Source organism: Octopus sinensis, linkage group LG6 (genome assembly GCF_006345805.1).
Source record: "Octopus sinensis linkage group LG6, ASM634580v1, whole genome shotgun sequence".
NCBI classification, from domain to species: Eukaryota; Metazoa; Mollusca; class Cephalopoda; order Octopoda; family Octopodidae; genus Octopus; species Octopus sinensis.
In genome coordinates this window covers 21937726-21965225 of record NC_043002.1, presented here as the reverse complement: position 1 = coordinate 21965225, position 27500 = coordinate 21937726, and the positions used below count along the sequence as shown (strand labels likewise).

Genomic DNA, 27500 nt, shown 5'->3' with positions numbered 1-27500 from the left:
ATCATATGATAGTTACGGCCGGAGTGATTTTGCATAAAGTACTACTCGGTTAAGGTTAATATTGGTTTAAACAACATCAACAATAATAACGACAACAACAACAACGACATCAACATCAATAATAACGGATTCAAATCTTGGTACAAGGCCAGCAATTTTGCGGGGCGGGAGTAAGTCACTTACATCGGGCCCCCAGTACTCAGCTGGTACTTATCTTATTGACCTCCGAAAGGATGAAAGACAAAGTCGACCTCAGTGGAATTTGAACTCAGAACGTAGAGACGGACGAAACGGTTTTATGTAATTTTGTCCGACGCTTTGATTAAATAACAATAATAATAATGATGATAATAATAATAATAATAATAATAATAATAATAATGATGATAATAATAATAAAATAATAATAATAATAATAATAAATAATAATAATAATAATAATAATAATGTTTGGGAACTATCCCTAAAGATCTGAACAGATTAATTGAGGAAATGGGCATAAAACCCAGTTTAGTACAGCTCCGGAAAACAGTGTTAAAAGGGGCAGCTAGGATACTTAAAAGGGTTCTTGGCATCAAAGGTTAATTGTAGCTCGTTGTTAGGATTCTTTATTTCTTTTCCAAAAGTCTAATCTGTTAGATATATAGGAAAATAATTGTTTCTACTGGAAGCAGAAGGCCTCAAATTTAGGGGAAGTGATTAAGTCGATTGCATCGACCCCAGAGCGTAACTGTTACTTATTAAATTGGCCCCAAAAGGATGAAAGGCAAAGTCGACCTCGGCGGAATTTGAACTCAGGACGTAGCGACGGACGAGTGCTTATGAAAATAATAATAATAATCTTTTTTTACTATAGGCACAAGGCCTGAAATTTGGGGGAGGGGGATAGTCGATTACATCGAGCCCCAGTACTCAGCTAGTACTTTATAATTAATTGATCCCGAAAGGATGAAAAGCAAAGTCGACCTCGACGGCATTTGAACTCAGAACGCAACGACAGGCGAAATGGTGCCGTGCATTTCGTCCGGCGTGCTAACTGTTCCGCCAGCTCGCGCCGCCTTATCTACAGCAATGATAACAACAACAACAACAAAAACAAGAAAGCCAGTAGTAGTAGAAAGAAATACAACTCACCGTTTCACGTATTTGATTTACTCTGAGTATCACCTTGGTGTAATAGTATTACTAGAAAATTAATAGTGTCATGTAGTAGGATTTCGATGTACATACACACGGTGTGTACACATGTATATGTATATACACACGCACACAGGGTATATGTGTATATATGTGTGTGTATATATGTGTGTGTGTATATATTTATATATATATATTTATATACACACATACACTCACACACAGCTCAGTGGACTTGCGGACACGACAGCAGCCCAGACAGTTCTGCACACCACATTGTTGCTGCTGCTGTTGCTGCTGCTGCCTGCACCTGCCGCTCCTGCTGCTTCTGACGACGACGACGACAATGACGGTGGCGGCGGTGGTGCGGCGACTATGATGATGAGGATAGTGATGACGATGATGGTGATGATGGTGGTGGTGTTGGTGTTAGGAACGGTAGCGGTGATGGTGCTGAGGTTCTAGTTCTGTAACGGCTATTACTACGGTTGCTGCTGCTGCTGTTGATGCTGTCGTCGTGGGACAGCTGTTGCTGCTGCTGCCGCTCAGTTCTTGCTGTTGTTGCTGCTGCTGCTGCTGCTGCTGCTGCTGAGGCGGCAGCTTCTACTGCTATTGGGACTGTGGTTATGGAGCAGTTGCTTGTTACAGCTGATTTCGCTGCCTGCTGCTGCTGTGGCTACTCCTGCTGCCCCTGATGACGAACATGACGACGACGATGATGATGGTGATGATGATGATGGTGGTGATGATGATGGGGATGATTGCCGCGATGATGATGATGATAATGATGATGATGATGATGATGTGATGGTGATGATGATGGTGATGATTACCGCGATGATGATGATGATGATGATGATGATGGTGATGATGATGATGATGATGATGATGATGATGATGTGGGATGATGATGGGGATGATTGTTGCTGGGATGAGCGAATATGATGATGATGATGATGATGATATGATGATGAGGATATATGATGATGATGATGGTGATGATGATGGTGATGATGATGGTGATGATTACCGCGATGATGATGATGATGAGATGATGATGATGATGATGTGATGATGATGATGATGATGATGATGATGATCGATGTGATGATGATGATGATGATGGTGATGATGATGAGATGATGATGATGATGATGATGGTGGATGATGATGATGATGGTGATGATATGATGGTGGTGATGATGATGGGGATGATTGCCGCGATGAGAATGATGATGATGATGATGATGATGATGATGATGATGATGATGATGATGGTGATGATGATGATGATGATGATGATGATGATGATGGTGATGATGATGATGATGATGTTGATGACGATGACGACGACAGCGACGACGATGATAGCCAAATCGATGGCGACGACGACGACGGTGGTGGTGGTGGTGGTGGCGGTGGTGGTGGTGATGACGATGATGACGCAACGACGACAGCGACCTTGGCGGCACAGATAACGATGACGACGAGGGCGATGCTGATGATGATCATCATCATCTTCATGATCATCGTCGTCGTCGTCGTCGTCATCATCGTCAACATCATCGTAAACATCATCATCATCATCGTCAACATCATCGTCATTATCATCATCATCGTCGTCGTCGTCTTCGTCTTCGTCGTCGTCGTCATCATCATCATCATCATCATCATCGTCATCACGTTGTTGTTGTTGTGAAGCGACTGCTGTAACAGCTGATGTTGCTGTTATCAATATTGGCGCTGCAGAAACTGTGGCTGTGTAGACCCAGGTGAGCTCTGACTGAGAACGAAGACATATACGTTTAATGGCGCTTCAACCATGACAATCCCTTCCTTCTCCCAGAGAATAAGTATCTAAAACAACTTAGTCCCGCTCATCAAATTGCTGGGGAAGATTGTTTCGGCTGTTATTTCTATCTTGTCAATGTAGAGACCATGTAGAGGCGCATTCGTTACCTACAGACGTTGTTGCAACTAATGTTGCTGTTTGATGTTGTTACTGTTGTTACTGCGGTTGTTACTATTATGAGGCACCTTGAGCAAGTATTTCCTGCTACAGCGTCGGGGTCGACTAAAGCCTTATGAGTGGATTTGGTAGACGGAAACTGAAAGAAGCCTGTCGTATATATATATATATGCGTGTGTGTCTGTGTGTGTGTGTGTGTGTGTGTGTGTATGTATATATGTGTCTTTGTGTTTGTCCCCACCTCATCACCACTTGATCCCTGTTGTTTGTGTGTTTACGTCCCCGTAAGTTAGCGGTTCAGCAAAAGCGACCAATAGAGTAAGTACTAGGCTTAAAAAACGATAAGTCCTGGCGTTGATTTGTTCGACTAAAATCCTTCAAGGCGGTGCTCCAGCATGGCAGCAGCTATACGACTGAAACAAGTAAAAGAATAAGAATATGTATGTGTATATATATGTGTGTGTGTGTGTGTGTGTGTGTGTGTGTGTATACAGGGTGCGTTGAATATATTGTGTAAATTACGCGAAAATGAAAATAAGACTGACATCACATTTTAACAGATATATTTACCAAAATTACATAAAATCTTGAAATACTAATTACATAAAAATATATTGAAATACTAAAGTAAATTTATTCAATAAAATCGTCATTGACTTCAACCATGGCCTCCAAATGACTTTTGAATTTCCTGTAATTCTTCTGGACGTCTTCTTGTTTAAGTTGGTGAAAGCTGCCATAATCCTTGCCTTCAGTTAATATTTGGTGTTACAAGGAGTTTTGTTGGTCTCTCGCTCAGCTGAGCCCTACACATAATAATCAAGTGGATAGCAGTCTGAAGAGTTAGGTGACCAGGTATTAGGGGTGATGTGGTCGCAGAAATTATCTGACAGTTATGACTGGGTTCTCCTGCTTGTGTAGCATGAGCAGAGTCCTGTTGCCAGACATAGTCTTCCAGCAGCTACCCACTTGACTTAGGGCAGCACTACCTCTTCCAGGCACTTGGTGTCGGCCTCCGTGTTGAGTTTGAGGCCGTGTGGAAAGATGAATGGAGGCATAACGTCGCTATTACTAGTGATAACTCCAAACACCATGATGTTAAATGGATGTTTGATTTTTATCACTCTCGGTACATGTTTTGGGGACACGGTTGTTCTATGTGTTCACCATCTGATCCTAGCAGAAATTTACATACATGCATACATAATACATATATACATATATACGACGGGCTTCTTTTAGTTTCCGCCTACCAAATTCACCCCCGAGGCCATAGTAGAAGACACTTGCCGAGGGTCCCGGAACCATATGGTTGGGAAGCAGGCTTCTGAACCACACAACTACATCTGCACCCTTATGGATAGCTGTGTGGTTCAGGAGCTTGCTTCCCGACCACATGGCTCCAGCACCCTGGACAAGTGTCTTCTACTAAGGCCCCGGGAGTGAATTTGGTAGGCGGAAACTAAACGAAGCCCGTCGTATACATGCATGTATGTATGTATGTAGTATGTATGTATGTATGTATTATGTATGTATGTATGTATGTATGTATGTGTGTGTGTGTGTGTGTGTCTTTGTACTTATGTTTGTCCCCCACAACCGCTTGACAACCGGTGTCTGTGTGTTTACATCTCCGTAACTTAGCAGTTCGGTAAAAGAAACCCATAGAATAAGTACTAATATTAAAAACCGTGTACTGGGGTCGATTCGTTCGTCTAAAAGCAAAACACTTCAAAGCGGTGCCCCAGCATGAAGCAAGTAAACGAATAAAATAATAAAAGAATAAAAGAATAGAAGAATGTGTGTGTGTGTGTGTGTGTGTGTGTGTGTGTGTGTGTGTGTGTGTGTGTGTGTGTGTGTGTGTGTGTGTACTAGCAGGGATACCCGGCGTCGCCCATATCACATGGAATTGAAGAATTAGACTTTTCTTTTATATTTTCTCTAATGAACTGGAATACCTATGATTCGAATTTCATCAAAATTGGAGATTCAGAATTTTAATGGGGGGGTTCTTTCCCTCTTTACGCACCCTAACAAAAATTCTAATCATGAAATATTTATCCCATACTGCTCATCTTTATGCCCAGATTCCAAAATCTAAATCTTATAAAACCCATTCAAAGGTATATGCTCCTTAAAAATGGAGAACATGGAGCACATGGATCTCTAAAATGTGTGAGTTAAGGCCCCTATTAGAGGGGTCTTAAAGTCAACCAGAAAAGTTGAATTGTTGGGAATCTTTTTTAACTTGTGTCATATCTAATGTTCAAATTTCTTTGAAATCGGAAATATATGAATGTTCACAGGGTTTGTAAAAGAGAGCAAAGCTAGAGGTAACCAAAAAACGAATGATCACAATAAACAGTCAGCTACCCTACCCTAGTCGTTACCAGTCCCCAATGTAGGATTCCTCACCACACAGGTGACCGGCACAGCCGTAAGATGCATTAGGAATGCATGAACCAACTCAAATAAGCATTAACAACTGTGTGCCGTGAGGTGTAAGGGGAGATGAAAGTGCCACCTCTGGAGTTTGCCAATGATCACTATAGGTAACTGAACAGAATAAATTTGCAATCTATAAATCTCTTTGAATGACCAATCACTTATCTGGAAAGGCCTTGAAATTAATGTTACCATCTGGATACTATCTTTGACCCAGTGATAATAAAAAGACTCAAAGGAGGTTTGCAACCAAATAACTTTACTCAAAATAATACTTTGCAACTGAATCAGTGGAGGCAAAGATGTCTCTTCTTTGACAATTTATGCACCACATTGCAGAAATCACAATTTAAGTATATCTCAAAGCAAACTCTTACACTGTTGTACCATTGAATTACAAATAACGCTCATCTTGTATCCTCGGATGACTCTGCAGCTTCTAAGACTACAATTGTATTCGTCATGGCTTAGGAAAAATGAGTAAATTGTGGGGGTTAAGTCCTCATTAAGGAGTCTTACTAACCTCCTACGAAGTTGAAATTTTAGGAATATTGTTTCATTTGACCTTGTTTTGGACATAAAAAATGGCTAAAATTTGGGAATTAAGGCTCCCATTAGGGGTGGGGTCTTAGATTCCTCGTGAGAAGCGGAACTTTGGGAATACTTTTTGATTTGTGCCAATTACCTATGGCTGAAATTTCCTCAACATCGGAAATTTATGAATTTTCATGGGGGGTTCAGCCTCCTTTAAGCCCCCTCAAATTCAAACCAAACATACTGCATTATACCCACCCTTATGCATTGGATCTAAGTTCCAAATATCATAAGGGTCCATTCAGTAATTTTGTCCATGAAAAATGACTAAAATTCGGGGGTTAAGACTCCATTAGCGGGTCTTAGAATCATCCAAAGAAACGGAAATTTTGGGCGTATTTTTTTAATTTATTTCTAATACCTATGATTCAAATTTCATCAAAATCCGAAGCATATGAATTTACACAGGAGAATTCTGCACTCCCCTCCTTATGCCCCCTCAAAATTGTATGAAACATACGGCATTAACCTTCTCCCTAGGCTTGGATTTGGTGTTCCAAATTTCATTAGGACCGCTCCAGTAGTTTACGAGTCTACAAGTAACACACGAACACACATAAAAACATTGACTTATATATATATATATATATATATATATATATATATATAGAGAGAGAGAGAGAGAGAGAGAGAGAGAGAGAGAGAGAGAGAGATAGTAATAGTAAATCGAATTAATTTTATATTATCGATTTTATTATCGATTTAAAGATATAGTCACGAAACGCGCGCAGCCAATTTAATGTCTATTTAATTTAGTGATTTTTAGAATAATATTTATTATAATATATTTAAATATTTTCTATATGATTTAATATAGATAATAACGTTCACTATCAATTGAATTACTTAATAGAGGTTATTTCTCTTAATTATATATATATATATATATATATATATACATATACATATATCATTACATATATATATATATTATATATATATATATATAAATAATAACAGTTAAGCAACAGGTTTTTTTATATATAAAAAAAACTTTTTCTAAAAGTTCCTACTGATTATGGTGCTCTTTTCATACTGGTAATAATTGTTAATTTTAAAATTAATAATTATTTACCCTTATATTAGTAATGAAATATATATATACACACACACGCATATATATATAATATATACATATACACATATATATATATATGCGTGTGTGTGTATATATATAGGGTTAAAATTTGACACCTATTTCTCTTTTTTTTTCAGTAAAAGTTTGATGTAATGGTGAACAGTCAATGGCGTTGGAGAGCATAACGATGACAGTCACAGTTGAGAAAAAGTTACCTGGCATGGAGGACTGGAAGCCATCTAAATATTGGAAATGAATTACCTGTATCATGATGATTCGCGCCGGTTATCAAAAAGCTGCTGGTCAATGCTCACTGTAAAAGCTGTAAAACGTGACATAGACAGCATGAAAAACAAGTTCGCCCAAACTGTGATGGTCTTTAGATGTGCCTCCAGTGAAGTTAATGTCACAACTCCCCACATCGTTGAATAGGGCCTTAGGCTCAATTCAGACGGCAATGGGATGCTGCTAGAGATGATGGTCAATATCTGGCCGGAGAAGGTTGCAGGTGGAAGGCCATATGTGTGACGACCGAACTCGATTGCTTGCTATACTTCCAGAAAGAGTCAGAGGTGGTGGTCAGAGAATTTCTATGACTTAACCAGCCCCAATTTCTGGCCTCCACTTGTAATCTCATTTATTACTATTTGTGTGCGCGGTTGAAAAAGGCACCACCCACTCTGCCTGTAACACCAAGCCCGAGCGAAGGGCCGATATATAGATGAGGTATTCGAAGATCTTCTCAAGGACACGGTGAGGAATGCCTGCGCCAAGTTACGGAACCGTCTTGTAAACGCACATTGTTGTTTGTTCCTTCTCAAGGCATGCCTGGCTCATAGGGCCGGTTTCCCGGTTTCCTTGGCTTATAGGTTCCCCACCTGGACGGGACGCTGGTCCGTCGCAGGTGAGCTGCAAGATACAAGAGGAAAGAGTGAAAGTTGTGGCGAAAGAGTCAGCAGAAGTTCGCCACTACCTTCTGCTGGAGCCCCGTGGAGCTTAGGTGTTTCGCTCATAAACACACACATTGCCCGGTCTGAGATTCGGATCCGCGATCCCTCGACCGCTGCTCTAACCAATAGGCCATGTGACTCCACTGCAAACGTGGTGGATGCTGAAAACTGCTACTGTGAGTAAACTGTATCTCCTATCTTACAATTTAGTTGTTACTTTTTTCAATACTTTTCTTTTGGGATGGGACCTTACGTTTTCTTTCTCTTTTATGCAAGCTATCGAATAAAGACCGAATACATTGTATGCATACACACACGCGCGCGTACACACATATACTCTTTTACTCTTTTACTTGTTTCAGCCAGTTGACTGCGACCATGCAGGAGTACCGCCTTTAATCGAGCAAATCGACCCCAAGATTTATTCTTTGGAAGCCTAGTACTTATTCTATCGGTCTCTTTTGCCGAACCGCTAAGTTACGGGGACGTAAACACACCGTCATCGGTTATCAAGTGATGTTGGGGGGACAAACACAGACACAAACATATACACACACACATACACATATATACACATATATACGACGTGCTTCTTTCAGTTTCCGTCTACCAAATCCACTCACAAGGCTTTGGTCTGCCCGAGGCTATAGTAGAAGACGCTTGCCCAAGGTGCCACGCAGTGGGACTGAACCCGGAACCATGTGGTTGGTAAGCAAGCTACTTACCACACAACCATTCTTGGGCCTATATAGATATATACACTCACAAATACAGATATGTGTGCATATAAATAAACATACATACACGTGTGTATATGTGAGTATATATGGATGTGCATGTATGCATACACGTCTGTCTGTGTGCGTGTATGTATCATATGTATATAGATTCAACATCAAAAACAGGGTATTTTTGTATGTATGTATATATGCAAATTTGCATTTCTTGTTTTATAGTATGTATTCTCAATCATGTACTTGCATATCTAAATATGCTCATATATACTTAAATGATAAACTTTTGGAAAGTTTTACAGGTTTTTACAGTTCCAGTGATGGATTGGATTTGTAGTCTTCGAATCATCTTTCTCATTTTTGATTTTAAGAAGCCTAATTTCTCAAAATTAGTATTTCGGCAGTGTGTTACATATCCCAGTGCCTCAATAATTACAGGTATAAACCTGAACTTGTAGTCTGGATAGAGTGACTGCAATAGTATATATGTATGTATGTATGTATGTATTATGTATGTATGTATGTATGTATGTATGTATGTATGTATCATGGCGTTTCCCGTTGATTTCAACATACAAACATACAGTTCTTCGATCAATTGAACAAACTCCACATGGAATTAGCGAGCGAAATGGTTGAGTAACCCGCTGATACGTGTATCCTTAATGTGAATTGTAGTAGGATCAGAGTAACACAATATGATATGGTTGGACCTTTGAATTACAGGTTCAATTTAGCCGACCGGCTTCTATATTATTTCCGGCCACCCAGTTTTATTAACAAGGCCTAGGCTCGCCTCGAATCTATTATAAAAGGTATTTACCCAAGATGACAAACAATGGAATCGAACCAGGGATCTTATATTTATCATAAAGTATACAATAAGGAAGAAAATGTCAAATTACAAAGTGAAGGCGTGGCTGTGTAGTTAAGAAGTTCGCTTTGCAGCCATGTAGTTTCGGGATCAATTCCACTAGATTGTACTTTGAGCTAGTGTTTTCCACTATAGCCTTGGTGGTGACCAATGCCTTATGAGTGAATTTCGTTGACAGAAACTGTGTGGAGGCCGTCACATGTAGGCATACTGTTTGTCTTCGTGTCTGCCCCCATACCACCAGCACTTGACAACCAATGTTGGTTTGTTTACGTCCCCATAACATAGCGCTTCGGTAAAGAAGGGCAAAAAATAACTGCGTACACACACACACATATACTACATCACACAGTGTGTGTGTATGTGTTTTATACATATATATAGCCTGTTATTTCTTTCTTGGTCTGACCGCCGTCCGTGTAACATCGATATTCTTCCCTGTGTTTGTGAAACTTTTGTATCTCTGCCGTAAGGCTTCATTTTCACACTCGCCAGCTTAATTCAGTTCGTCCTTAGTCGAAAGACACCTGTTGTTATGCCCTGTTATTTTTATTGTATCTATTATTGTATTTATATTTGTGTAACTGTCCGTTTATTCCGTCCTTGTTTTCGTATACATTCGCTGCTTTCTTCCAAGGAATCTAATGCTCTTAGCTTAGTTTTTCCTTCATGCTGGCCAGATTGGAGCAATCTCAAGAATAATCAGCCAAAATGCGAGGATAATCTGGTTCTTGACTGAGGATAGAGGGCTTCGAATGACCCGTCCTTATTTTCTTTGTATCGTCTGTCTGGATGTTTTGCTGTCCCTTTTTTGTATCACCTTGCTGTCCGGATATTTTGCGTTCTTGTCCCATTTTGTATTATATATATATAATATATATATATATATATATATATATATATATATATATGAGTAAATTTAATGTCAAGTCAGTTAAGCAAGTCGATTTACACAGAATATTAGATACATTTAATACAAAACATGTACATGTGTATGGATATGAAACAGTCTGACTTACACGGAATCTAAATGATATCAGGAGTTGAATGGGTTGAGTTTTAAGAGTCCATTTAAAAGTCCAAAGAGTCCATTTCTATTATGTGTAAGTCGGACTATTTTATATCTTTACACATGTACATTTTTTGTATTAAATGTATCTAATATTTTGTGTAAATCGGCTGGCTTAACTTGCTTGACATTACATTTGCTCTTCTAGCTGCTCAAGTTCAAATCACTTGAGCACTTCGAAGTGTATTCTATACAGAGAACACCTGTCTCTAAATCTATATATCTAGTTGAAAAAAGATTAGAGATCTAAATAAATCAAAATAAATCAAAAGAGACCGATAGAATAAGTACTGGGCTTACAAAGAATAAGTCCCGGGGTTGATTTGCTCGACTAAAGGCGGTGCTCCAGCATGGCCGCAGTCAATGACTGAAACAAGTAAAAGAGTAAAAGAGTAAAAGAGTAATATAAAAGATGGTGTAAAAGACGGAGGTGGAAACGGCTCAGAATTTAGTCTCAGACATTTCAATTTAAGAGGGAATTTGATAAAATATTATATAAACAAAAATATTACCTATTTCTTTACTACCCACAAGGGGCTAAACACAGAGAGGACAAACAAGGACAGACAAACGGATTAAGTCGATTATATCGACCCCAGTGCGTAACTGGAACTTATTTAATCGACCCCGAAAGGATGAAAGGCAAAGTCAACCTCGGCGGAATTTGAACTCAGAACGTAACAGCAGACGAAATACAGCTACGCATTTCGGCTGGCGTGCTAACGTTTCTGCCAGCTCGCCGCCTTCATATAAACAAAAATTTTACCGGTTTCGATGTATTTCATCTTAACAAATATCACTAAAAATTTTTTAAAATTTGAAAAATTTGAAGTAAAAACAGTTTATCTTCTGTCTAGTGGTCAAGAATATGTCTGAGTATATATATAGATTCAGGACGTATTTTTTCAATGCTCTTGTTTAAATTGTAAGTTTTCCATTGGGGGAATACCGTTGTTTTTGTTTTGTTTTTTGTTAAACAACTTTTGCTGTTTTCTGTATCTTTTGGACGTATTGCCTGCTTTGGCGGGTTCATTTTTTGTGCGAGTTCCCTCTGTTTGGGGGCGAGCTGTTTTCTTTTGTGGAAAGTTTTACACGAGCAGTACAACATGGAATTTGACGCCTCCCAATATGTAGATCCAGACTTCTTCTTGGAGGAATTGTGCGATCAGGTGTTGTCCTCTATCCCATTTTGCCAAACGAAGGAAGACAAGAACATGCCAGAAAATGAGGAAACTGATCTCCGAGTTGAAGCACGGAATGGTAATAGAAGGATGAACTACGCGTGGTATCACGAGCGAAATAGTGCAGGTTGGTCCAGACGAACTAGAGAAATACAAGAGTTTAATACAAAAAGAGGAAACCAAATGTAAAACTAGCCCCACCTGGAGAAGTAATACACATCACAAAGAGGCAAACAATAGTGTACAAAACCGTGTCACTCAAAATGAAAAAATTGAAACGGCTACTAAAAAGGCAATCGAAATATGCCTACAGACGATGTGACAAAATATTACATACATAGCCAGAGGAAAGCGCTTCGGAACCGTCGAAACACGGTTCACCTCCGAAAAAAAAAAGCCAAGAGGTATTCGATAACTCCCCTAAAGTCAATAGAACTAGTGCTGCTGCCAATATATTTAGGCAAGCAGATGTCAAAAATTAAAATAGGGGCGATCCCACCGGAGATCGACGTGGTGTAGCTGGTGGCAGCTGTACTGCTAAACTTGGAGGATAATATCACCATCCATCAAGTCACCAAGCTGCACCAGCAGAAATGGTGAGGCCAATGCTTGGAACAGGTAATCCAGGCCACCTAGCATGACCTGGAATAATTGCTAAATCAAATTTTACTGCCAGGCGAAACCACACTGAGAGTATTCGTGGGAGGACAAAAGCCAAGGTACTACAAGTGCGGCATGAAAGGGCATATTAAAACCGCATGCCCACAATAAAAAGCACCCATAGTACCCGCTACAGTAACCCCACACAAACCGACAAAGACACAGGAACCTAAAAAGAGACAACCAATACCGCGACAAAACAATACACACCAATAATGGCGCGAGAAGAGACAAAACAACAAAAGTGAGACGCCCCAGAAAAAAAACTCCAGCCGCATCTGAAGAAGCGGAGAGCGACTGGAGGGAGGTCAAAAAAAGATGCAAGAGGATGAATACCGCCCCACCCCCACCCACCCACCCACACACACAACATGCAAAACAACCGAAACACCCGCATGAAGCCCCCCCCCCCCACACAAACACACAAAACTCAAGCATCTAACCCATTACTCCGAGGTACAGTAATAAACATAACACAAACAACAACAACTTAGTAGAACTAATGAATAAAAATAAACATATTACCCCCATATGCACCCCCAACATACCCAAACATACCGGAAAATATATAATTTATATACATAGACAATATCTCATACACAGACTTAAGAGAATAATACCGAAGAGACATCGGACCATTACAGGAAACTTTTACTAAACATTTTTACACTTATTTCAAAAGAAACACCCCACAAGCCACATATAATCCATTCACAGAAGATATTTCACCAGCAGCAACACCGAGGGAAAATAAACCACTCTAGCTAAACATACAGACAAATTCACACCAGCGAACTCAAAAGATAATACAATGTTCCTTTTTCACCAGTTATTTAATCATAAGTTGTTTCAACCCATTTTGTCTGTCTCGTACTGTGAATGAAGAGGGTATGCATTGCTACATGTGTAAGTAAGATGATTGAATGTGATAAGTTTCCTCATTCTCTGGCAGGTTCTTGTCTTCCTTCGTTTGGCAAAATGGGATGGAGGACAACACCTGTTCGCACAAGAGTGTACGCTTTACTACATGTGTGAGATGACTTGAACGAAAGTACCAGTGATTCTAAAAGATCATTGATAATGCATGATTGTGGGCGTCCCTGTATCCACCTTTTCATTATCCATACGTGGAGGCACATGGCCTAGTAGTTACAGCAGCGGACTCGCAGTCGAGGGATCGCGGGTTCGAATCTCAGACCGGGCGATGTGTGTGTTTATGAGCGAAACACCTAAGCTCCACGCGGCTCGAGCAGAAGGTAATGGCAAACTTCTGCTGACTCTTTCGCCACAACTTTCTCTCATTCTTCCCTCCTGCATCTTGCAGCTCACCAGCGACGGATCGGCGTCCCGTCCAAGTGGGGAACCTATACGCCAAGGAAACCGGGAAACCGGCCTCATGAGCTAGGCGTGGCTCGAGAAGGAACAAACATCCATACACCATTTTGACACCCAAGTTTTGTCTGTTATGTATTGTCCCTTCTGTGTCTTAACCTTCATGGTGAATAAAAATAAATGCCACACTTGTGGGCAATAAAGAAATATATATTAAAGGCGGTGAACTGGCAGAATCGTTAGCACGCCGGGCGAAATGCTTAGCGGTATTTCGTCTGCCGCTACGTTCGGAGTTCAAATTCCGCCGAGGTTGACTTTGCCTTTCATCCTTTCGGGGTCGATTAAATAAGTACCAGTTACGCACTAGGGTCGATATAATCGACTTAATCTCTTTGTCTTTCCTTGTTTGTCATCTCTGTGTTTAGCCCCTTGTGGGTAGTAAAGAAATGGGTATTTCATCTGCCGTTACGTTCTAAGTTCAAATTCCGCCGAGGTTGACTTTGCTTTTCATCCTTTCGGGGTCGATTAAATAAGTACCATTTATGCACTGGGGTCGATGTAATCGACTTAATCCCTTTGTCTGTCCTTGTTTGTCCCCTCAATGTTTAGCCCCCTGTGAGTAATAAATAAATAAATATTTTGTCCGACGCTTTTGTAAATGTAAACGTCATTCGTAAAAAAACAACAAAAATAAAACATTATTTCAGATTATTCTGGTCCATACAGCTGACAAAAATGTGTTGTACCCGTAATGTGTGTCACGCTGAACCTCTCTGAGAACTTCATTAAGAGTACGCGTGTCTGTCGAGGGCTCAATTATTCGTTCATTACTTTCACGAGCAGGTTGTTCTGTTGATGGAATCGACTGGAACCTTCGTCATCGTAACTGAGGGAGGGTCAGGCTGCCCCCGCCGCATATATATATGTGTGTGTGTGTGTGTGTGAGTGTATGTGTGTGTGTGCGTGTTTTTGTGAGTGTTTGCGTGTGTGTAATCGATGGAAAAACATATTACGTCATACAAGTTCCATAGGGTGTATCTAACAAACCTGGTTATGTTCCACATGCTTTATAGGGCTGATAAGCTTAATAGAGCATCCATTTGTCAAAGCTGACCCTGAATTTTACACGTGTATGTGTAAGCCTTGGCAAGATATTTCGAGGAAGAAATTCGTTGTAAATTTCTCCTTTTCTCCACAGCATCGATGTTTATCCAGAAGAGAGAACACCAGCTTGATCCGATATAGCTTGGTATCAGTGTCGTCTCAGGTGTCGTTCTCAGAACGTAGAGAGCCAGAATAGAAGCCGCAAAACATCTTTTCCTGCACTTCTAACAGTTCCACCAACCCATCGTTCTGCGTTGGGGCATTTTTTCGATCCCCACGATACTTGCATAAAATAAAAGTAGGCATCTCGTGATTAGATTTCTGTACGTTTGCAACTGTCTCTATATTCATTCGATATATTTGATGCAATTTCCACTTTCCTTGTTAAACACGTACCGGTAAACGACAACATTTGTAGTTTCATAACCTGGATTTACTTGATAAAAAATGAATGTGAGAAAGATTTTTTTTTTTTTTTTGCTTCTGAATGACAGGAATAGGTTAAGAAAAGTAAAACAGACGTCGTAAAACTACTCTTCTTCCAAAGAAAAGTTGAATCAGTGACCATCTGATAAGTAGTTTAAAGCGGGATTTGAACACGAGAGTAGAGAGCTAGAACAAATAAGATGGAGCATTTTATGCATTCAACTGTCAATCGATTCTACCAGTTTGCTGCCTAAAGCGGGTTGGCTTCGTTATGAGCAATAACACTGGTCAACTCGTGTTTTCTGGCACAAGGTTTATCAGCGGTTTCTAGCTAATTTTGGAGTGCTGAGTCCAAATCCGGCATCAGATTTTGTCTATCAAATGAGATTTTTGAGAAGTAAAACTTCTTAATTTTGCTAGAAAGAGCTATTTGATGCTCATTAAGAAAGAATTCAACTTATGTAGATGCAAATTTTAATAGACAATATGTCTTCTTTTCTTTTATCCAATAAATCAAAATACAAGGTTGTGGGTGTAAATGCACATTGTTGTTTGTTCCTTCTCGAGCCTTGCCTGGCTCATAGGGCCGGTTTCACGGTTTCCTTTTGCATTCACAGGGCAGAAGTAGCAGTTCCCCACCTGGACGGGACGCCGGTCCGTCACAGATGAGCTACAAGATGCAGGAGGAAAGAGTGAGAGAAAGTTCTGACGAAAAAGTCAGCAGAAGTTCGCCATTACCTTCTATCGGAGCCGCGTGGAGCTTAGATGTTTCGCTCATAAACACACACATCACCCGGTCTGAGATTCGAACACGTGATCCCTCGACCGCGAGTCCGCTGCTCTAACCACTAGGCCATGTGCCTCCACAAATGCACATTAGCATGTAAGAATTAAGCTTGGTGATAACAAAATATGAATATAAACTTTCTATTCATTATGGTAATTTATTCTGATCATCTTATTTCTGCAAGAACTTCCTCTTTTCTGATAACCTCCTGTGCACAGTTTCTGGAATATTTCTCATCAAGCTCCAGCAGTAATCTGCCATCATGTTTGAGTCCCATCGGCCTTGGTAACATTCTTCCATTAATTTTACGTCTTGATGAAAGCGTTCTCCTTGTTCTTCGCTAGAAACTCACCCAAGTGACTGTGTAAGTAGTGCAATTTAATGCTCATTCTACATCCAAGCGCTTGCAAACTCAAGAACAGCTCCTCCATATTTTCTTGATAGTTGTCATCTTTCCTATTCCCGAGGAAATTCCGCAACACATTAGAGAAGGCATTCCAAGCTCTAACCCCCGCTGCACTCATTGTAGTGACAAAATGTGTATCCATGGGAAGTGTTCTTACTTGAAGACCATCAAATATTCCTACCTTCTTCTTGTTACTGAGATCTGTAATGGTGGTACATATATACATATATCTGAAGCAGTCTCCAAGAGCTTTGAGGAATTGCTTAGTCACACAAAGTTTTATGTGCAGTGAGAGGAAGATGATGTTTTTACTATCAATCAGAGGATCATTAATGATGTTCTTGTCACCCGGCATCAAACTATTTCTTGGAGCCATTCTTTTTTTACCCAGTGATCCTTTCTATCCCTACTGCCCCAGTAGAACAGGAAAATCATGTTACTTAGAGTAATCTCCTTGCTGACCCAGTAAATGGTTTACCATTTTCAAATCGATACAAATTACCCATCCATGAGCATAATATTGCAACTTCTCCAGAACAATCTTGATGTTAGCATACTCTTCTTTCATTTCTATAGTATTGTATTGGAATCGAGCTACACACATTTCCTTTGTGAAGTGAAACACATTTCAAACTGCTTTTAGAGTTGTCAATAAAAAGTCTCCATTCACGTGAATCATATTCGGCAGTTCCAGATTGAGAAGAAATCCTTCAACATCATTACAATAAACAAGCTGACCATCTGACCAAGCTGGCAGCCTGGAAGCCAATAATTCAGTAGACTGCTTTGGCAAATACAAATGCTGACCAGATCAGTGAAATTCAGGCTGACTACATGGAGAAAAAATAACACAATCTGTATCAGATGGTATAAACTGTTCATCTTCAAAGTAGTAGGTGAACTGGGGGCTTCATCATCAATCTGTGACAGCTCAATAAATTCAGGCACAGGTATTTCCTCGAAGTGTACAGCCAGTCGTTGGACAGATGGAAGATCTGGGTATTGCAAGTGTTGTTTGGTTTTTGTATTGAACCCTTTTGCACTCACAGGGCAGAAGTAGTAGTTATCCACCTGGTCTGTTGGTTCTCTCCACACCATTACTACACCAGACTTGAATATCGCATTCTTTCCTTGAGACCATGATCGCAAATATTCGACACAGGTTTTGCAAACTTTGTGGGAAGCCCAGATTTTGTCCTGATCTCCAAGTTCTGCTTTAAAGTAAGCAAGACATACATCATCATCATCATCATCATCATCATCGTTTAACGTCCATTCTCCATGCTAGCATGGGTTGGACGGTTCGACCGGGGATCTGGGAAGCCAGAAGGCTGCACCAGGCTCCAGTCTGATCTGGCAGTGTTTCTACAACTGGATGCCCTTCCTAACGCCAACCACTCCGTGAGTGTAGTGGGTGCTTTTTACGTGCCACCGGCATAGGTGCCAAGCGAGGCTGGCAACGGCCATGATCGGATTGGTGCTTTTTACGGCACGGAGTACCTCCTGGACAAAGTTACTAATGTTGCGCTTTTGAACCTGTTGAATGAAGTTTACACAGATGCAACAGAAGATATCGGGGTAATTACAGCACTTCTTTCATTTTGATATTGTATCCATTACTAGATCGCAGTGGTTCAGTTCATGTCTGAAAAGAAGAGAAAGGATCTAAAAGCAAAACTCATGCTAACTATTCAAAATTAGCTTGACAATCCAAATAAAATTTTCGCAGATAGTGGTGTAAAGTTAATTTTGGTATGATTCAGGTAAATAAAGACAGAAACTGATGACACAGAAATGTGATGTCATTGAAGAAATCTCAAGTCAGTTTTGGAATTAGCACTCCAAAATTAGTCTAAACCAGCTCTAAGAATTTATGCCAGAAAATAAAATATTTATTTTGTTGGCAGGTGTAATTGAATTTAATGATTCAAAGTCTCGAATGATCGCACATTAAACAAATTAAGTTAAAAGATAAAACCTGAATTAAATCATTCAAAGCAAATGATTGTACTTTAACCTAATTAAGGTTATACGTTACTGTAATCAAGTTACACCTTAACCTAATCGGGGTTATACTTTAACCAGATCAGGTTATCTCTTGACCCAAAGAGATAAAATATGACATGCAGAGTATCTGTTGCTGTAAGTAATTATATTCAGTAAGCTATTATATTCAGCAACAGTAGTCGTTAATCTTTTCACTAACAAGAAATTTAGGAATTTAGCTCATGAATTCCCGGCTTTTTTTTTTTTTTTGTGGGCACCTTCAGAGGTCCGCAGAGCCTAGTTGAATAAACGCAGCATCATGTAAAAGGCACGAATAAAAATTTGACATTCGATGATGTAACGATGAAGCCATTGGCGATTATGGCTGTTGTTGTTATTATTGTTGTTGTAGTTGCTGCTTGCTTTATTGCCAGTTGTTGCCGTTCTTATTGTCACTGTTGTTATTCTTCCTGCTTCTATTTCTGATGTTTAGCAGCAGACCCGTTCCCATTGATTACGCCTAAGATTTAAAAAGTTCCATCTGTGACAATCTCGCCGTTTTGTTTATCAAGGACTACTACATCACAAGAATTTTATGAGCTGGAAAATACGACAAGAATTATTCCAAGGTCATGAATTTTCGTGCCAAGGCATTTATTTATCAGCCCGGTTACCAAAGACACGTAGGTTGTTCACATAATATATAAATAAAAGACTTTAAAAAGTTCCATAAAACGCCGTTTCTATCACGTAATTAAAGGCCATAGCTCGGGAAGAAACAGATGTTAATAAAATATACAATGAAAATGCATAATGTGCAAACAAGGCAGCACAGAAATATATGTTTGCTGGTAATGCAATAATGGCTCTATAATTATGCACATATACTTTATATGCACATACTTAAATATATACTTAGGTATACAAGTACGTATGTACCTACAAGCTCATATACGTAGCTCCTCTCAACCATGTATTTGAAAAGAATTCGAAAGATTGCTTTAGCCCAATTTTAGAAGGCTTGTCATATTAACAGTAGATGCTGGTTCGAGCCTCACAAGCAGCCTTTGATCTTTTATATGCAAAGGGCTCTTTTAACCTAATATTTAGACGCTATTTTTTAAAGTTTTTAAATTCTTATGACGTCAACAATGTGTGTGTATACACGCGCGCTCTCCAAGATACTCTAAAATCTCTCCTAGTAAAGCATAACGGAGGCATTTTCACTCCATCAGTAGATGGTGATTATGTTGGTATTATATAAACTCGCTAAAGGCGGCGAGCTGGCACAATCGTTAGCACACAGGGCGAAATGCTTAGCGGTATTTCGTCTGCGTTACGTTGTGAGTTCAAATTCCGCCGAGGTCGACTTTGCCTTTCATCCTTTCGGGGTCGATAAATTAAGTACCAGTTACGCACTGGGGTCGATGTAATCGACTTAATACCTATGTCTGTCCTTGTTTGTCCCCTCTGTGTTTAGCCCCTTGTGGATAATAAAGAAATTGGTATTTCGTCTGCCGCTACGTTCTGAGTTCAAATTCAGCCGAGGTCGACTTTGCCTTTCATCCTTTCGGGGTCGATAAATTAAGTACCAGTTACTCACTAGGGTCGATATAATCGACTTAATACCTATGTCTGTCCTTGTTTATCCCCATGTTTAGTCCCTTGTGGGTAATAAAGAAATAGGTATTTCGTCTGCCGTTACGTTCTGAGATCAAATTCCGCCGAGGTCGACTTTGCCTTTCATCCTTTCGGGATCGTTAAATTAAAAGTACCAGTTGCGTACTGAGGTCGATGTAATCGACTAGTCCCCTCCCACCAAATTTGAGGCATTGTGCCTCCAGTAGAAAGGCTTATATAAACTCGCTCGTTCTTTTCTCATGTCCTTTCCGGTGACTTTATATTCAACCCCTCGTAGCCGCCTGCTATGTGCAGCAAGTATTCATGAGTGCTTGTGTCATTTATTGTCTTAAAAAGTGAGTACACTATTTTCTTTTTAAATGAGTATTAAGATTCGTACTTTGAGCTAATCTATCTCACAGAAAGCCTCAGTCGTAGCAGTCATTAATTCATGATATGATGTAGGGCCCTTCACTAAATAGCCCTTCGATAAGATCAGTGCTTTTCAATTTTTATTTATTTATTTATTTATTTATTTTTTTACTGTCAATCTTTTTCTTCTACTGTGAACACTTTCAACACCCAGTTGCTTCGATTCAAAATCCCACCCATTTTTAATGTGTATACACTTAATATCAAGTCAGAATAATTTTATTCAGAATGTTAATCTGACCCAGGTGACTACTTACAGCAACACTACCCTGCCATGAGTAAACATTTTACATATCACTGTTTAGATTAGCTATTAACCCAACCATTAGTAGCTAATTTTGACAGCACTTAAATACGTATACCGCTAGAGCTACCAGCTGAAATGATTCATAGTTGTACTTTCTGTATGTTCACACATACAAATGCTGATTAATGAGACTTTATGAAGGCTTGTTTATACATTGGGTAGATTATGAGATTAATTGATTACGTTCATAGCAAGAAACAACAACAGAAATGGAAACATCGCTATTTCAACCTTTTTGTATCTCATTAGCTTGATGTATTGGGCACTACGTATAATCTCCCAATTAAGCTGTTTATACATACATAAATGCATTCATATATTCATGTATATGTATGTATGTATGTATGTATGTATATATGTATGTATGTATGCATGTATGTATGTATGTATGTATATATGTATGTATGTATGTAGTATGTATGTATGTATGTATGTATGTATGTATGTACGATCACTCGATTCCCATCGTAAAGATTTTATGGGATTGATATAGCGATTAATGATCGAAGGGAATAACAAAAAGGCATACCAATAATATACGAGAAAAACATTTTTTCTAGCTTTGTTCTAAAACAATTCTTGGTAAGTGTTTTTTCCCTTTGGGACTTACAATCTTATAATCGCTGAGTTAGCTGCATCTCATCAGCTCCATTGCATTCAGAATTCCACATGTTCACTGATGGCTACGCATATTTATTCAGTCAGAATATTTCATCTGGTGGTGTAGAAATTTATTATATAACACAAAACAAAGAGTATGAATTCATTAGTTCTATATGATAATGTATTTCCTATACTGCTGTAGATTAACTGTGGTCTGATACAGCTCAGAGAACAAGTACGGAAATAACAACAGAAGAATTGTTATTTGAACGTAATTAGATAAAACCATTTAAGGGCAGTTAGAATTGCATATGAAGTGTATCAGATTGTCTTTCAAATTTTCTTTTTTCTTAATGGCTTCGTTTGAAGAAAACGGGCAGCGTCCATGACCCATATCAAGGTGTCCGAAGCTGGTAGAACAGAGGAAGTTCACCTCAGACTACAAACCTGGCTATTAGTCTTTTAAAGGAAGGTAAGTTGTGACCAAGTGGTGGCCAAGTAGTGGCCAGATGGTCGCTAAATTGTGGCATTAAATCGAATGACAAATTAAGTCAACCATCTGAGAACAGGAACGTCTCTCAAATGGAATTCCATTCAGTTTCCTTCTATCAAATTTCACTCACGAGGTCTTGGTCGAATCGAGACAATGATAGAAGGTGACATTTTTACCCTGCTGTAGGATCGAATTCATTCACAAGTAGTTGCTATACGATATTCTTAATCACGCAGCTGTGTTGTTTATATATATGGCAAAAGCTTGAATAAATACTTTTTTTTTATTTGATTTGAAGAAAAATGTAGAGGAAGAATTGTTTACCGTACCAGAGAACTTATGCATTAATTCTCGTGATAAGAAGCTTTCTTCCCAACCACATGGTTTTGGGTTGGGCAAATGTTTTCTGCTACAGCCCTGAACCAGCCAAAGCTTTGTGAATGGGTTTTGGTAGCTGGAATCTGAAACAAACTTGATTTGTTTGACTATAACTCTTCAAGGCAGTGCACCAGTATAGCCACAATCCAATGACTGAAAAAGTAAAAGATAAATAATAAGTTATTCTAGCTTAATTCTAAAATACTTGGTATGTTAAAACCATATCAGAGAAAGCATAGCTCCCACACATTAGGTCAATATTAGAAAACTTGTTTACATATAAAAACCTTGTTTACATTGCGATTATATGTTTTACATATATTGCAAAAAGGACAGAGGTCGTCAACATCAAGTAATAGAGGATATTAAGAGAATGAGTGAAAATTAATTGTGATACTGAAAATTTGGTGTTAATTGTTAATTGGAGTTTCAGTGACATGTTTTTCTGAAATTTTAGACGCCAAAAGATGATACATGCTCTGTCTGATGTACGCAAATCAACAGTCATTTATAACGGTTTAGATTAATTTACACTCAATCACCCAGTATAGAATACAAATGAAATTCGGGCACGATAAAAACATAGATGAAGTCGTAAGGCGGCGAACTGGCGGAAACGTTAGCACGATGGACGAAAATGCTTAGCGGTATTTCGCCCGTCGGGACGTTCTGAGTTCAAATTCCACCGAGCTCGACTTTGCCTTTCATCCTTTCGGGATCGATAAATTAAGTACCGGTTACGCACTGGGGTCGATATAATCGACCTGATCCGTTTGTCTGTCCTTCTTTGTCCTCTCTGTGTTTAGCCCCTTGGGGGTAGTAAAGAAATAGGTATTTCGCCCGTCGCTACGTTCTGAGTTCAAATTCCAGAGCTCGACTTGGTCTTTCATCCTTTCGAGGTCGATAAATTAAGTACCAGTTGCCTATTGGGGTCGATCTAATCGACTGGTCCCTCCACCAAAATTTCAGGTCTTGTGCCTATAGTATAAAAAAAAACATAGATGAAGTCGTGTATATGAGATGCGAGGATGGGTGAAAAGTTCGTAGGCTGACTATGAAGAAGTGATGCTAGAACTGTGAAGTCTTGCATGCATTAATTTCAAATGTTCTTAATGACAGCATCGTTTCTGTCCAGGAAAACTGATATGCTACGGTTCAAAGAAAATTTCAACAGTAACTAGTAGCAACTTCTCTTAAAAATGCACAAAATGTTATCAATTGCATGCAGGAAAGGGGTTAGGTCACCAACGACATTTATTCTGACATGGTTGCTACATTATGGAATGGGGCTCCGGCTTTATCAACAGTGCAAAAGTGGGCAGCTGAATTTAGGACGGGAAGGAAGAGTCTTAAAGATGATCCATGGTCTGAGCGTTCTGAAACTGCCACCACCGAGGAAAATATTGATTATGTTCATCACATGGTGATGGATGACAAACAATTCACTATAAATCAAATAGCAGATACAGTTAGCATATCTCGTGAGAGTGTTGAGAATATTCCGTACAATGAACTTGACATGACGAAGGTTTCCGCTTGTCTTCTGACACCCGATCCGCGTCTTCTGACGCCTGAGGAAAAGCGCACCAGGCTGATTACTTCATGGCAAAACCTGAGATTGTTTGAAGCAGATCAAGCTACACTATGTTTCCGTTTATTATGATGGTCAATCATTCCTCAATAAAATCAAAACCTCTCGTCCGATCTTCTTGAAATGTTTACGGAATATGTAGGATTATATATCCCATGTCTCATGTACTTTTCGTCTAAATCAGTGTACATTTAAAGCGGAAATGAAGAAAAACACGTTTCTTTTTATTATGCTAGTTAAAAAATATATAAACTACATGTAATGTGATTTATATATAGAACAATACATAACCAGACCATTAAATATACTTATATCTTCCATCATGTGATTATATTTACAAATAATTATGTATATATTTTACATCTTTATATAGCCTTCTTTTCCGTCAACTAATTTTGTCTCTTATCAACTGATTTTGTCAATTTCTCAACAATTTCACTTTTAATATTACTTGCAGCAGTTTTTAGTGCTTCCAATAGTAAATTCTTGTTTGGATATTGTTTATCATTAGAATATACATCTTTCTTAATAACTGACCATAAATTCTCTGTTGTGTTTAGATCTGGAGATTGGGGGAACCATTCCATTATCTTATGTTCTTTGAAACTTTCCTTAGCTAAATGGTTAGTAGTGAGTTTGGCATAGTGTGGACGGGTATTATCATGCATAAAGATAGTCTTTAACTTAAAACATCGTGATGTTGACTTGTACCAATGGAGGCGCAAAACATGATTCCTCCACTACCTTGCTGTCTTCTTAGTCATGTTGGTTGACTTTTTCCATGTAACACTCAGCCTCTTGCCCATCCATCAGGTCCATCTAATGTTGCTCTGCATTCGTTAAAAAAAGTTACATTTGTAAAGTCTGCCTTCATATATCATTTTTGCCCACGTCACTCTTTCTTCTTTGCGTACTTTATTTAAAGGAAGCAATTTTGCAAAATTTATGACTTTGCCTATTTATTTTAGTATTATGCAACGTTTTTTCCTTTGTATGTTAGAGATTGCTGCTTCTTCAAAGATTTGTTTACTGGTTACTCTTTTACTTGTTTCAGTCATTTGACTGCGGCCATGCTGGAGCACCGCCTTTAGTCGAGCATATCGACCCCAGGACTTATTCTTTGTAAGCCTAGTACTTATTCTAGGTCTCTTTTGCCGAACCGCTATGTTACGGGGACGTAAACACACCAGCATCGGTTTTCAAGCGATGTTGGGGTAGGGACAAACACAGACACACAAACACACACACACATATATACATATACATATATACGACGGGCTTCTTTCAGTTTCCGTCTACCAAATCCACTCACAAGGCTTTGGTCGGTCCGAGGCTATAATAGAAGACACTTGCCCAAGATGCCACGCAGTGGGACTGAACCCTGAACCATGTGGTTGGGAAGCAAGCTACTTACCACGCAGCCACTCCTGCGCCTATTAACCCACTTTTCCCACTTTTCTTGCGCATAATTCTTTTGAGTTTTCTGTTATCTTTATTTGTGATGTCCCTGAAACCCATTTTCTTCCTTATTCTTACTCTCTCAATGTTTTGTGACCTTTATTTAATGTTTTAGAAATTACAATTGTTGTATCCCCTTCTCTCATTAGTTTCCCTATTTATTTCTTTTCTTTTGACGTTATGTCTTTACTTCGACCCATTTTATATTTCTTGTATCTGAAATTAAAAAAAGAACATTTCGAAATCACATATCACATGGGGGAAAGCAATGTCTTGGTAACTTGCATAATAAAAAGAAATACCTTATAAACGTATTTTTCTTCATTTCTGCTTTAAATATACACCGATTTAGACGAAAAGCACACGAGACATGGAATATATAATTCTACATATTCCGTAAGAATTTTAAGAAAATCGGACAGAGGGTTTTGATTTTGATTTTATTGAGGAATGGTTGACCTGCATAATAAAAGGAAACATAGTGTAGTTTCCTTGAACGTTTCCTAACCCAAATTGAGTGTTGGGATCATCACATTGAGCCAGAGACAAAGAGGTAATCCATGCAGCGGAAAGACTCCTCCTCACCTGTTCCAAAGAAGGCTAAAGTCATTTCATCTGCAGGGAAGGTGAGGGCCTCAGTTTTTTGGGATGCAAAAGGTATTATGTTTATTGACTATCTTCAAAACTGTTATACCTATTTCTTTACTATCCACAAGGGGCTAAACAAAGCGGGGACAAACGAGGACAGACACACGGATTAAGTCGATTATATCTACCCCAGTGCGTAACTGGTACTTATTTAATCGACCCCGAAAGGATGAAAGGCAAAGTCGACCTCGGCGGAATTTGAACTCTGAACGTAACGGTAGACGAAATACGGCTACACATTTCGCCCGGCGTGCTAACGTTTCTGACAGCTCGCCGCCATGAATAGAAAGTACTATACCAACTTGCTAATATAGTTACGAAAGGCTACCAAGGCCAAACTCCTTAGGAAATCTGATGAAAGGGGTCTTGTTTCATCGGGACAATGCTCCAGCAAACAGTTCTTGGTTTTCATGACTGTTGTGCGTGACTGTGTCTTTGAACTGGTTGACCACCGTCCCTATTCTCCTGATTTGACCCCATCAGGTTATCATCTGCTTCCCCACATTTTAAAAAAACCCCACTTGTCTGGGAAACTGTATCGCAGTGATGATGATGATGACATAGCTGCAGCTGAAGGATTTTTTGACCAACAGGAAGAAAACTTCACCAATGAGACCAAAGCGCTTCAACAGCAAAGGAAGGTGTGTAGACCGCAGGAGTGGGGACTATGTTGAAAAATACACCTCATTTGGTCACATTCCATGAAATTATCATGGTCAACCTGTGTACTTTACATCTGAACCTCGTATTTTTCAACAAATATCTAGTAGTAATAATTTATGAATTATCGAGTTGAAATATGCAAATGAATCTGTCAAAAAAGAAAATATATGAGACTTAATGTTCAGAAGGTAACACGTGTTTGTGACACTTTTAAGAAAAGAAAAGTAAAAACCATGGCATTGCGAACAAGAGAATATATGATATATCATCTGACTCTGGTAAATCACCATTGCTCCATGCTAAGAACATGTCTGACAGTTCAGAGCGATTGTCATTAGGCAACAACGTCAAAGTGGTAAACAGCTGTAGGCAGACATTTTCTATTCCGCTCAGCGATACACACACACACGCGCGCGCGCACACACACACACACACACACACACAGGGGGGGGGGAGACAAAGACTAAATATATTCAGAAGATAAATGCATATAAGCATATAGATTTATACACAGATATGACACAAGTAAATAGACACCCTATAAAACATCGTTTTATTTATTCTAACTTGAAAAC

General features: G+C 39.2%; 2 protein-coding genes and 1 long non-coding RNA gene across 4 annotated transcripts in view; 2 read left to right on the top strand and 1 right to left on the bottom strand.

Annotated features, from left to right (window-relative positions):
• LOC115213002 (UNC93-like protein) overlaps window positions 1–1446 on the bottom strand; it is a 77361-nt gene extending 75915 nt beyond the window's left edge. The window contains exon 1 of one of the 2 annotated variants that reach the window (XM_036503708.1): window positions 1135–1446. The gene's annotated coding sequence lies outside the window, so the exon portion shown is untranslated. The remainder of the gene's footprint in view (window positions 1–1134) is intronic. The other variant, XM_029781898.2, reaches the window with a different exon arrangement.
• Window positions 1162–16786, top strand: LOC118763843. The gene is made up of 3 exons (XR_004999590.1): window positions 1162–1173; window positions 15000–15006; window positions 16685–16786. It is a non-coding gene; the product is annotated as an uncharacterized LOC118763843 (long non-coding RNA).
• Window positions 16787–23829: 7043 nt separating this feature from the next.
• On the top strand, window positions 23830–24228 carry LOC115212894. Its single transcript, XM_029781690.1, has one exon. The coding sequence runs from the start codon at window positions 23830–23832 to the stop codon at window positions 24226–24228; it is 399 nt and encodes a 132-aa protein (XP_029637550.1).
• The last annotated feature ends 3272 nt before the right edge of the window (window positions 24229–27500 follow it).